Source organism: Daktulosphaira vitifoliae, unplaced genomic scaffold (genome assembly GCF_025091365.1).
Source record: "Daktulosphaira vitifoliae isolate Bord-2020 unplaced genomic scaffold, ASM2509136v1 Scaffold_1, whole genome shotgun sequence".
NCBI lineage: Eukaryota > Metazoa > Arthropoda > Insecta > Hemiptera > Phylloxeridae > Daktulosphaira > Daktulosphaira vitifoliae.
The window spans coordinates 35,711,918-35,725,928 of NW_026099572.1; the positions used below are offsets into that span (position 1 = coordinate 35,711,918).

At 28.7% G+C, this 14,011-nt stretch overlaps 1 protein-coding gene across 2 annotated transcripts in view; it reads right to left on the reverse strand.

Annotated features, from left to right (window-relative positions):
- Positions 1-1,469: 1,469 nt before the first annotated feature.
- LOC126893859 (uncharacterized) overlaps positions 1,470-14,011 on the reverse strand; it is a 16,161-nt gene continuing 3,619 nt past the window's right edge. The window contains exons 1-5 of one of the 2 annotated variants that reach the window (XM_050664384.1): positions 11,231-11,398; positions 9,207-9,921; positions 6,546-6,834; positions 3,146-3,501; positions 1,470-2,150 (exon numbers count right to left, since the gene is read on the reverse strand). In XM_050664384.1, coding sequence (XP_050520341.1) covers positions 2,005-2,150; positions 3,146-3,501; positions 6,546-6,834; positions 9,207-9,921; positions 11,231-11,335 — 1,611 coding nt within the window. In that variant the 5' untranslated portion in view covers positions 11,336-11,398 and the 3' untranslated portion in view covers positions 1,470-2,004. Of the gene's footprint in view, positions 2,151-3,145; positions 3,502-6,545; positions 6,835-9,206; positions 9,922-11,230; positions 11,399-14,011 lie in introns of those variants that run through there. The other variant, XM_050664385.1, reaches the window with a different exon arrangement.

The following is a 14,011-nucleotide window of genomic DNA, read 5'->3' on the forward strand; positions in this document are numbered from 1 at the left end:
GAACCGGTTTGATATAGTTCAAGAGGTATTCCAAAAAGCCCTGGTCTATTTCTTTTAGTATTTTACCATGCTCAGTTTTGTCACTCTCCAAAGTCCACATACCTAAGTTGTGGAATCTTAGTGTTGTCGCTTTGGCGTGAGCTTTAACCTCTAGATGCAGAGGAGGCAATCCGATTAGTTCCTCTAATGCGACCGTTGGTGTAGTTTTTAATGTTCCAGTGATGGCCATAGTAGCCATTCTCTGTATGCGACTAAGTTCTTTCCTAGCTGTAATGAGTGCTGTTCTGGTCCACCAGACTAGGGCACCATACAATGTCGTATGTTTAATCACTGAAGTGTACAACCAATACATAACTCTTGGCTTTATATCCCATGTTTTTCCCAATGCTCTGCTACAAGTCCACAAAGTGGTCATTGCTTTTTTGATTCTTGACTCAACATGTGATTTCCATTTTAGCTTACTATCTAAGATAATACCTAAGTATTTTACTTCCGATTTTAAGCTAATTACTTGTCCATTTAGAGTAAGAGTGTCAAGACTGTCTAGTCCTATTCTCCTTCTAGTGAACATAACAACCTCTGCTTTATTTGGATTAACAGATAGACCATACGTACTGCACCATATATGTATAGTGTTTAGTCTCTGATGTACTAATAGTGTCTGGGAATGTACCCACCACTGCTATAACTAAGTCATCCGCATAGGTTTGTGTATAACAGTATTTGTTTAACTCCCTAATAAGCGAGTTCAATACTAGACACCATAGCAAGGGAGATAGAACCCCACCTTGTAGGCAGGCCTGTTTAACACTCTTGATTAGTCTGGTTTTATTGAGCTGTCCTATAATGGAGCGTTCCTTAAGCATGATTTCTATCCACTTAGTAATATGTGGTTCTATTCAATGCTGTTGAGCAGATTCACACGTAGCATTGAAGAGAGTATTGTCGAAAGCCACTGTGATGTCCAGAAATATACTTACTGCATACATTTTATTCTTCACAGTTTTCCCTATCTTAGTCGTTAGGCAGTGTAGTGCTGTATCAGTAGATTTCCCTGTTTGGTACGCATGTTTTCATGTAAATGGTACTCTTTTAGAGGCCCTTACTTGTTGTACCTATCAATTAGTTTCTCCAGTCTTAAGAAGAAAAAAAATAAGACTTATTGGCCTATAGAATTTTGCTTCATAATAGTTAGTGCGGTTAAGTTTGGGTATAAACACCACTCTGACCTTTCGTCAGCTATCTCGTTGATAACCATTGGCAAGGCAATCTCTAAATATTTTGCAAAGATGAGAGAAGATTATCTCTAACCCTTCTTGCAGAAGTGCAGAGAAAATTTCGCCATAATAATTAAAATTTTGCATCATTACAAAATTATTATAGTTTCAACTACGCAAAGAAGCTAAAATAAAGTTTCTCTTTTTATATATCGTAAAGAATGAACATAAAAATAAAAATCCATAATTTGTGCATTTACCTATATTTTAAATAAAACTGATATTTGAATTCTAGTAAAATAAAAATTTTAAAAATATACAATCAACTTATTATTCAGTATTTAAACAAAAAAACATATTGGCTATATTGATTTTCATTATTTTCCACCATTTGCTATTACTTCTTTTCTTTGCAGTTCTATTCAGTGGATGATTGGACTGATGACGTGGAACCGGGGACTGACTTTATGTTGCTTGATGGAGGAGTTATTGGTGGTGAAGCTTTGGATCTCAGCACAGATGACTTAAAAGTCTGCTTTAGTTGTGCCAGGATGTCGGGTGCATGATGTGAGTGTAAATGTAGTCAAACTACTAATGGAATCGATACTTATTACCGGTTCTTAAAAATTATTACATAGCTAATAATTCAAGATAATATCTAACTAAAGGTAAAAAAAAAAATTATTTTTATTCTGTAAGTAATTGAGTTGGTTCTGATAAATAATCACTCTGAATATTTAAACAAATATAATCAGTAAATAATTAATTTTTTAAATAAAAAAACATATTAGCTAGACTGTTTTTCATTATTTTCAAATAATTGAGAATTGATTAATTCAGGTATCATGCGGTTTTCATAAAAGTTAATTAGTTGACTTTCCATATTATCATTCCAAAATTTGTCATCACGCGTAATTGTTGCATAAACCATTCCTAATATTAATAAAGTAATAAATTTTAAATTATAATATTTAGAAATATTCTTGTTAAATTCTTTAATTTTTTTATTAAATTTTTGTATTTGATAGCTTCATGTATCAATATAATTTTATCTACAATTATTCTCATGCATTACAAATTCAATACATGAATTTTTATCATATACATTTGAATCAATATAAGTTTGTTATTTGTATTATTGTGAAATAAGTGTATTATAAGTAAAACATCTTTACAGAGGGTCCGAAAAAAAATTATTATCGAGCATGACGGTTGGCGGTGAGTATATTTTATATTATAATTTAGCAATCTATTTTCGAAAATTAAGTCATTTTATTTAAAATGAATTAAGTAATTTAATTTCAAATACTTTTAATTGTGCATAAAAAAGTTTTCAAGAACCACAATAGATGCAATTTTCACGCTATATCTTCATAACGAAAGAAGATTCACTTAATCCGTGCGTACTCGTAACATACACTGGTTTTTTAATTATTGTTTTTATTTGTGCATATGTTCCTTACAAGTTAATAATAAATATACCAGAAAAGAACAAGAAACGGTCATTTAAATTTTGTGAATTTTTTTAAAAGGGAATTGGATAAAGACTCCTTATATCCGTCTCTAAAAAAATTAAAATGGGGTGCAACCAAATATTAAAATATTTTCAATATCTTTTTAATAATAGTAAACCGCAAGCGAAATCAAGAAACAGTAAACATTTCCCAAAATTACCCGTCCTTGGATATTATTTGACGAAAGTCCTTTAGAAATATTGAACATTGTTTTGGAACTTTCCATAACTGACTAACTTCCCAATCAGGTATTCTAAAATCCTTCCCAATATTGTTATGCTACCAGGGAAAAGGTTTTGCATGCTACTGCAGCCCGACCTTAGGCCATATTTTAGTAATTTACTTATACTATTATATAAGAATAAAATACTATAATTTCTGATTTTTTATACAAAATCCAATCTCTAAAAATACCTTTTTGAGTCCAAATTATAAAATAACAATACTGTCTTTTTGTTATATGCAATTCTCCTTGTATTTGATAAAAATATTGAGAATGGCGTTTGAGTAATAGATTTCCATTTTTATCAAAAAAAACGTGTCTTATATTTTTATTTTTAATGGCATCTTCAGGAATCATGTTTCTGACATTAAAAGGACATTTAACTTCAACAATAGCATCCTTTCCAATCAAACCATCTGGACTTGCAACCAAATAGTTTAAATTTTCATCAATAAATACACCACATGGTTGAATATTTACATTCATTTTGTTATTAAATTCATTTATTGCTAGTTTTTCGCTATTTATGCCATATTTATTACGATAACTAAAAATTAAATTCAAAGTAATTAAAAAAAATTATACTTGTGCATGTTATGAATATATATAGGATGTTCATTAAGTAAGGAGAGTGTTTCTATTGTTTTCATTGTTTTCATTGTTCTCATTTTTACAGTTATGGAATCGTTAAAAGTATATATTTTATTATTTATTTGTAATAAAAATATTAAGAGATAGATGACTAAATGATGCTGACAATTGTAAAAAAAATTGAATCATTAGAGTAAAATAGGAGAGAAATTCAAGCATTTTAAAATGTGAATTGAAAAAGTATTTTTAGAATATAAAATAAGAAAAGAACAAAATTATAGGACTTGACAACTATACTAAGAAGGGAGTGAGCTAATTTAATAATTTTTACAGTTTTTGAATAATTTAAAAATATATATTTTATTATTTATTTATAATAAAAATAAATTTTTAGAAATCTAAAAATTTTAATTTTTTAGCTATTTTCTTACAAAAAATTTCAATGGATCATTAAAAACTTTATTATAAGCAATTAATGAGATACTAGTATTTTAATAACAGAATAGGTATGTAGCACGGGTAGATACAACTCGTACTAGTGTACATTTCTATAGTGTTCGGACAAAAGAGGATAAATGTAAAATCACCCAGTAGATATATTTTTATAATTAATAAAAACATTAAAACTATAAAATTATTTAAAAAATAAGTAACACAGAGTATTTCTAGATCTAAAGTTATTAAAGCTATCAAAACTTGATAGGACACTCTATTGCTCGATACATAAAAAAAGTAAGAAATAAGTCTGCAGTAACTATAAAGTGTTATGTTGTATTATGTGGCAACACTGTATTTGTTTGATATAACCTAACCAACTTCGAATACACATTATGTCTTTATAATTATTACCTATGTTAAGTTGTAACGTGACAAAAAGTATCTATTTATTTTTTTGTTTATTTGTATATATGTATATATATATTTGTGTTGAGACGAATGCGTACTGCGACGGCGTTTATCAGTTTATGCGCGCGCGAGATAGTCAGCTGTGTACTACTTCAGACCGGTTCATGGACGGCATTTGTGTGTACATTCACCCCGTCATTTGCACTGCTCACCGCATACATTGTCACCATATGATTTAAATTGTTCTTAATAATTTCCGGCACTGGGTATTAAGTTTTTTTTTTTTGACCCCTACTCTAAACGGACCGTCGGGTCAAACGCCGGACGTTTTGTCGAAAATTAGCCATCATCGGAACTGGTCGTCGCTAATTTTCGTCCGTAGCGGTCGTAATTTTTGTTGTGTGCGCTACAACTGTTTTTTTATATATATACATTTTTTTTTACGTGAGTGTCCGATAAATTTGTAGTATGTAAATTTTTTGTTTAATGGCGTCGGCTAAACCTGCCTCCAGTTTCTTGAGCCCTTAGGGGCTGGTAACGTATACGTTTTGTTTTAATGTTTTTGAGCCAGAATTTTTTTTTATTAGTGCGCCGTGCCATAAGCACGTGTGGCGATTTTTTTTATTATTAAATTTTTTTTTAGGTGCCCCTATTTTTTTGTTTGGGTCCCTCAATATATATATATATAACATATATATTTTTTTTATAGGTTTTATATTATATTTTATTGGGTGATAAATATGTTATTAGTACAATTTGGTGACGTAGTGCATTTTATCCCGGGGAATCCCAACGTCTTGCAAGCTAAGTCTAACTGCCAAAAACCAGTCGCTTACTTGGGACGTATACCCGCCGTGCTTAGTGGTAATACCGCGATTAATAGCCGGTGGGTATCCGAAGACGTTCATCGTATTCTCTAATAATAAAAGTGTAGGTGTAACTATTTTTTTTATTAATATCTGTTTTTTTTTCTCTTTCTTTGTCCCCTTTAATTTGTAGACGAGGTTTTTTGACCATTCGGTTTTTTGCCTCGTAGTAATTTAATTTTTTTTTTGTTTTTTTTTTTTTTACTTATACATATGTTTTGAATATAAGAAGAGAGTATTTGTCGCTTATTTAGTATTAACATACGGAATAATGTAGCGTAATAAACAAGATGAGAAATATTTTATTATTTCAATGTGATGTGTTCACTGATCAACTGAAAATTTTGAAACCCAGTATTATACCAAATAATTTTTTTGTTTAGACTGTTCAAAATATACATTTAATAGAAATTACTAAAAAGAATTAGACCAATTGAAAATAATTGAACAATTATTGACAAAATAATCGTGAATTTTACGTAATTTTAGTAATACTACACTAAATTAACTTGTAATTAACAATTTATTAGATTTAAAACAATAACAAAATAAATTAAAAGTTAAAACTCTCAAGAAAATAACGAGTTATTTAACTTAATTTTAACTTTTCAACAAGTCAATGGCCAGCCCTGCAATGATAATGATGATAAGTACCGGATTTAGTCAGGGTCATACCTTTTCATCATATTTTTTTTAATTTAAGTTAAGATTGGAAAATTGGAAGAAATGAAGAAAGAATAAATACAATACGGTTGCTCGCCTATGTGGAAATATAGTCTTGCTACAGTTAAAAGAACAAAAAGTGGTATACTAATAGACAATTAATAAAATCGTCAAAAAAAGTAGGACTACTAGATCTCCACTTGGAGAAAGCACAATATATGAAAGTTTAGCAATGATCTAGGACCTAGATTCTAGGTGACACTTCTGTAGCGGAAACAATGACTATAGGACAATAAGAGTAATAAAATTAAAACAATTTGATATTTAAGTACAACTGTAACACAGAAAAATGAATGACAAATAGAAAATGAACAAACAATTGGAATGGTAAATAAATGCATCTATGCTTCAAATAATTAATTACGCTTTTAAGTCCTTTCAAAATAGTTTAAAATTCAGTTTTATTTGAATATTTTATATCCAATAGCCACGAATGGACCGCAATATTGATTTATTAAATAGATCAAATATTTTGAACAAGATTAAACACAATATGTTGAAATTGACAGATCACGTATTCACTACTCTAAGTAAATTCTATAAATTTTTTTGTATCATTACTTACAAATTGTTTTCGTCTTCATCGGTTATAATGACTTCTTTTTTCTTATTAGTGTACATTACTTTTTTTAATAATCTCTCTTCACATGTTGTTAGATTTATTGTACATGCGCGGTAAAAATAAGTAGCCCGAAGACGTTTTCCTAGATTCTCTTCTCCTATATAACAATGTGAGCCACTTACAGTATTTTTCTCATAACTTTCAATTTCGAGTTTATTCAATTTAAGACTCTTAAGAATATCTTGTTTTTTTTTTTCAAAATCTGGATGAATTTCTATTTCTTGTTGGTTTGCTATATCCATATAAATGAAATAAAAAGTAATTTACTAAAAAATAAAACAGAATAGTGTAAAATAAAAAAGTCCAAATATGTCTACTTACTACGATTGAATTGAAAATTTTCATATAATAGCATATTATATACAATGATATACTGTATAAGGTGTCCCACCGTGGTTTACTGATTTTAACATTAGTTAATATAATCAAATTAGTGAATTACGAAGAGACATTCTGCATAATTATAATGTATTCAGCATTCCGAGATTTCTCGTAAATAAAAAATATTGTGGTTATCTTCTTTTTTCTCGCCTTTATCCCAACTACATGGGATAAGGACTACCCTTATCCTACACTTCCATAACTGATCTTACAGCTTCCAATTGATCTTTTCTCGTAACATGACAAAATAATCAGTGTATTTTATCTCGTCTTATTCACGATTAACGTTAAATCTATACACCCTCTTATATGTTCATTCCTTATCCTCTATTCTCTAGTTTTTCCACTCATCCATCTAAGCATTCTCATTTCTGCTCTGTTCTCTTGTTAACGACTCAACACTATGAACTATACATCATAGCTAGTCTCACTACAGTTTTATAGAACTTACTTTTCAGCCTCATTGAAATTTCGCATAATACATCAGAGGCTTCTCTCCACTTCAACCACCCGCACTTAATTCTGTGTATTACATCCTCGTCAATGCCACCACTCTTTTGCATAGCTGACCCTAAATACTTAAAACTTTCCACCTCTCTTATCACGTCCTCACTTATTGTTACTGATCACCTCGTTTCACCTACCTCGTGTTTTCTTTGTTAAATTCGAACTCTATATAATCTGTCTTACTCCTATTTATTATTAAACACTTTTTTTCAAGAGGTCATCTTCACACCTCTAACCTTTGATTAATTTCCTCAACTTCATTTTCCTACTAAAACCATATCCTCCATTTACTCTTTCATATTCTCTCAACAGATAATTATTTTAAAGGCCTACATCGTCTCTAACTACTTTATTTCGTCTCACCTGTTGTCTCCGCGTACATCCGATATGGGACAATACACTTATGTACTGTTCAGGATTCCTTATACTTTTTGACAAAATTTTACGCTAGCTGTCGACTTGACGCGACCTCATTAGTCACCTATTACGATTAGCAAAGGAGCCGTGGAAACATTCTTATCACCTTTCCACGAGTAAAATGATAAAAGAGACCAAGGCTAATTGTCACAATGTTTATTGTTCCAAACTTAATATTATCGGTTATCCTAATTCAAACATATATTGTCACTACAGTTGTAATTATTTTAGTATTAGAAAGAAGCAGGATTATACTGCTAATATGGTATACAAAAAACTAAGTTTTAGTTTGTTAGGAACATTTTTCGCATACATTCAATTAAATTTAGGTTTTTATTTATTATTGTTATGGTATTTGTTTCTTCGTTTATAATAAGCAGTGTCTTAAGATATCTTTTTTTTGTATGGTTTTCAGTTGTATGTTTAAGTGATAAGACTTTATGGTAACATTTATTTCGAGTAGTGCAATAAGGCTAGTTGTCACAAAACTTGTGCAGCTAATTTTAATATAATTTGCAAGCTGAAAATTTCTTTTTTTATATACTTCTAAAATGATTATTTCTAATAGGTAATAAGTAATGACTATTTACCAATTAAGTTATTTAATGGTAATTTTATGAAATATTTTAATAAAAAAAAATATATTATTTTGTTTATAATAAAGTTTAATCTTTTTTTGTCAGTTAAACCTTAAGTAAAGTTGATTGTCACAGTTTTTAAATAATCTATTTTGATGCGCTTTCTCTATAGTATTAGCGTTTGATATTTTTGCAAAAAGTAGATGATATACTATATTTTATAGTGTACTTGTCACAGTTTAAAAGAAAACAGTTGCTTTAAGTATAATAGGAAAATGGTGAAAAACATCAGTGATCGCCCTTGCATAATATAAAATAGCCATTTTATAAAATAGAAAATTATCTAATAAGGAAAATGACTTTTTTCAAATACACAACAACTTTGTTACAAGATGTTAATAATGAAGGATTATTAAAATATTTCAAAATGTCTTCAAACGAATTATCGTTACCATTTTCCAATGTTATCATATTACTAACTTTCATTTAAAAGAGAAACTATATAATTAACTAAGAACCTACCATAAGTAATAAATGGAATCATTCTTACCCCGTAATATCTTACATGTTGATAACAAGATAAAAACTATTATCGCTTTTATAAAAATTAAAATTTTATAGTTCCAGGATTTAAAAAAAAAGTTCAAGTACTTTTAAAGTGCATGGCTAATGTTAAGTGTTAAATTATTAAATGAATTCAAAAAAATGTATATAAAATTACCTTTTTTTATTAACATATGAGATATTCTATCCATTTTAGTTACACAATCAATATTTACTCTCGACAACATATTCGTTATATATGATTTAACATTTCCAGGAATACTGAATGGATCAGGTATGTCTTGATAAATTTTAGATAAATTTAAAGAAAATGATGCGAAGAATTGGCTAGATGTTTTACAATTTTCGCAAAACTCATTCATAGATGTTAATAACGATGAATTATTAATATACACTAATATGTCTTCAAACGATTTTTGCTTATCTTTTTCAAGTCTTACCATATCAATAACTTTCATTGAAAAGAGAAACTGCCAACTGTTAACTACAAATTTGCCATAAGTAAAAAATGACAACATTCTTACCGCGTAATCTCTTACATGTTGATATCCTAATTTGAATTTATGATTTGGATTTTCTTTTTTTTTCGTAATATCGTTATCAAAAATATTTAATATTTGGAGACTTAAAAAAACATGAAAACATTCCAAAGATTCGAGTATTGTTTTTAAGTTGTTTAAACTATTAATTTTATTTTTTCTACAAATATAATCATTTTTGCAGGCCTTTGATAATAATATAATATCATCTAAACTTAGTGAGTATTTAATGTCTTTTTTATATTTTACTTGAATCCATGTTGCGATATTATTTTCAAATGTACTTATTATTTGTAAAAATGAATAGTCAAAAATACTGTTATAATCAGGAGGCTAAAAAATTCAACAAGATAAATAAAATATTATAATGTATTCATTATTAAATTAAGCTTCAGTTTTTGTTTGATATTTAGAAGTAACAGACAACTCAAATTAATCTCTGATAAAATGTGTTACATTAATATGCAAACATTTTTTTTTTATTATAATTTAATTTTATATATACCTAACAGTAATGTCAAATACGGTATTTGTAATTATCGTAATTTTTTTTTATTGTTGAATTTTTTTTCACCAGCATTGGATATTAGAAAAATAGTCACACGTCTGAGTACCGACCCAACAATTTATTATATGACATGTTTCGCTCCGACGACGGCGATTTTATTTTATTTTTTAACACTCTGAAAGGGATTTGAACCAAGGTTTGTTTTCTATCTACGGGAATCTAAAAGAGAGAAGCCATAAACTTCGTGCTTACTTAGCTCTACGTTATGACGCATAAAACTGGTCGCATTTAACCATCGCTATCGTGTTTGGTCGAATATAATATATAATGTGACGATTAGCGAAAATAACGATAGATAGCAAAGAGAAAACGCGAACGCTGCTCCACCAGTCGTACGAACTTGGTAATATAACTGAAGTGATAACGTTTATCTCTTTTCCATGTCTTCTCGCAAGTAGTGATTTAGAAGAAGTGAAAAATAACCTGTGTTTACTTACCAAAAGCAGTAACAATAATGCAATAATAAACAGTTTAAGGATTAAAATAAAAGATTACTTGTTTTCTAATAAAATTTTTAATATTAATAAAAGTCAAATTATATTTGATATTTGATCTGATGTCAAATGGCGTCAAACGTAATTGAAACATATTAAGATATAAAATAGACAAATACTAAAAAATATGGATTTAACGTAACCCAAAACTGTCATAATTATTCATTATTTAACTATGTTAATACCTAATGGTAAACAGTGGCGGTCAAACTAATTTACCATGGAAAGGGATGAAAGCTAAGATTTAACATCTCTCAAATTTGTAGTAATTCAGTAATAATTTTTTCTTGCTCATTAATTTTTCATGTATTAAGTTGACTAAATAACTATATTAAATTATATAAATAAAATATATATAATAAAAATTGAACAAAAAGGGTTTGTCAATAGGGAGGATCTATGCTACTAACCTCCCAATTTACCGTCATTGGTGGGACATATATGAATAAATATTTATAAGGAGTCTTGCTAATTTTTAGAAAAATTACATATATCAATTGTACATCAATACTAAAAAAAAGTATACAGAAAAGGGGATGCCTCATTTCAATAAATATCTTAATACAACGTTTAAACTTACTTGTATATCTATTTCATCATTCATTGCGAAAGCTATATTAGTTAAAACAAGTATAACAAAAATATTTTTCAAAAAACCAGGCAAAAAATAATTATTACTAATCATTTTTAATTTATTCTGTGACACTTAAAATACAAATATAATGAATGTAAGCAAGCAAATGTTCGAATTGTTTGAATTAAAACTAAGAAATGAATTCATATGAAGTATAAAAAAAATTGTTTTATTTAAAAACGTTTTCAATAAAAATGTAGTATTTTAATACTAAATAGCATTTGTTTCTATTTTAAACTATTTTATAAAGTATTTCAACGAACAGTTTTTTTAAACAAATTTTAAATGATTAATTGATTTTTTTTTTTATCCAAACACATTTTTCTTATGTTTATAATATTCATTTTTATACATGATTCAAAGTATTTGAACATAGTTTATTAAATTCTAAATCAATTCAGTGTTATCCAAATGCTCAAGTTAAACAAAAATAAGAAGTTCAGTCGAAAATTAGGAGTAGTATTTTTGTTTGCTACAGAATACCTTTAGTAAAGATCTAGTAGACCAGTTGTTACAAACATCGTTGATTATACTATATCGTGTAACAGCTGATCTCCAGCGTCTTGCTTCACTCACCCCTTTGCACACCCAGCACGGCAAATCGATGACCTCCGTGTCAATTGTCATCCGTGTACAGTTCATTATCGTAAGTCGGTCAATTGTTTTATGAGTAATTTTTTTTTTTTTTTTTGTAGTAAGCGCCTTCGTTTGAATTGTAAATTGTTTAGCCATTGTACGCCGTTATTCTTTTATTTGTTTATTGCATCCTTGTGCTCAAAGTTTTCGTTCCTTTATACGCCACTAGTGATTGTGTCCTGATCATCACTAAATATCTTCATTGCCGTAGACGCTTTTTGGCGATCTGTTCTCATCTGCCATTACGTACTTGGATCTACACTCTGACTCGTCATACTCAGATGTTCGACACCATTACCTCAAGAGCTTATACAGTCCACTCATCACTATCAACAACTTCATCTGTACAGCTGAGTTTTATATTATTTTTTAATGTTATTTATTGATTGTTTTAATTGAGTTCAACTATTTTTGTTTTTGCCGCTTCGCCGGCCATTAGTATTTAAGGGTACCCCACTACCCCTTAAATTTAAGATACTCTCTGAAGAATTTCTCATATATATGGTTATTCTTTATTTAATTATTGTCTACTCTCGTTACTTATTGGATTTACAGTTAGCCGTTATCCCACAGGTGACCCATTCCCGCTTCAATAATAACGATTTAAACAGGCTAAAGTAAAACGGCATTCTAGTGCGATGCACAACTATACATCCTACGGTCTAGCTGCCTCGTACAAAACAATTTCAATATCAATTCGATTTTTCAACAATTATAATGTGATACGAAAAAAATATCATATACAGAGTATTGGTTCAAATCACGAGTAGTAAAGTGATATTTAGCAGGACCTAAAAATAGGGAAATCAAAAAATTAAATATCCAAAATTAAGGGTTTACCGGTTTCTCCACATCAAATTGTATTTAAATAAAAAATAAACATCGCTACGGTATTTCCCACGAAATTTTCATAGATATAGAGTTGTCATTCAATTTTTTTTAAATTTCACGCTCTCTCTTGAACTTTGGGATGGAAAAAAATTTTACTTACCCACATAGAAATTAAATATTTCTAGAATATTTCTTTTTGATATTAAAAAATTTCTAGAATATAACCAGAATATTTTTAATATTCTCAAATTCTCGTAATATATTTAAAAAAATTAAAAAATTTAACCTGCTCACGGGATTAGAACCTCGTACTACGATTTCTAGAGTTACACGCATTCCCAACTGATCCATAGGTTACTTCATAACAAAACGATAAAAAGGCTATTTAAGGAAGTTAAAACTTTCAAAGCCATTTTTTTCCGTTTAGGGAAGGCATTGGCAAATAATTCAAAATAAGCGCAACTATATATTCAATTTAAATTAGATTCATACTACTTTTTGAAAATCGGTGATCCCATCACCGTGACATCCCCTTTGAGTTAAAAATTGACCTATATTATTGGTGATATAAAAATATATTGTAACTATAATAAAAATACTTTTTAAGGTTATAAGTTGTACATGACAGTAGGGTGGCCCTCAAAAATCGAATGTCTTTTTTTTTTTACGCTACCCCTTAATTTTTTTTTAATGGTCAAAAAAATGAGCTGTGCAAAATATGGGACCGATCCGTTAAGGTTAACCCATGCCCCCGGGCCTATTAAGTTGAGTCGAAGAGTCAAATTTAATAGAAATAACTGATCTATGTCTCGTAACTTCTTTTTCTCTTAACTTAGAATTATAAAAGTAAAACTCAAGTAAAGGAAATTGTACAAGTAATTCAAAAATAATAACTTCAATGTTGTTTTCTCAATAAATAGCCCACAAAAACACTACATACAGTAAAAAACATGTGAAAGTCTTAAAATACGTTATAACTGATTTTGTTGATTTTTAATTATTTATTTTCATTTTATTTTTTGGAAAACGCATATTCGTTTAAAAAAAGATTCTAGAAGTTTAATTTTTTATGCCAAGTACGATAATTATATTAGATTTATTATTTTATGGACAGTTAATTAATGATTAATTACAAATTTAACAAAATTGATTGTATTATTACATTTTGTCGTATCAATATATCAATTTTGGTTTACTGAATTACTTTAAGATAGTACCAATTATATTATTATTAAAGATAAGTATATTTGAGTTATTTTC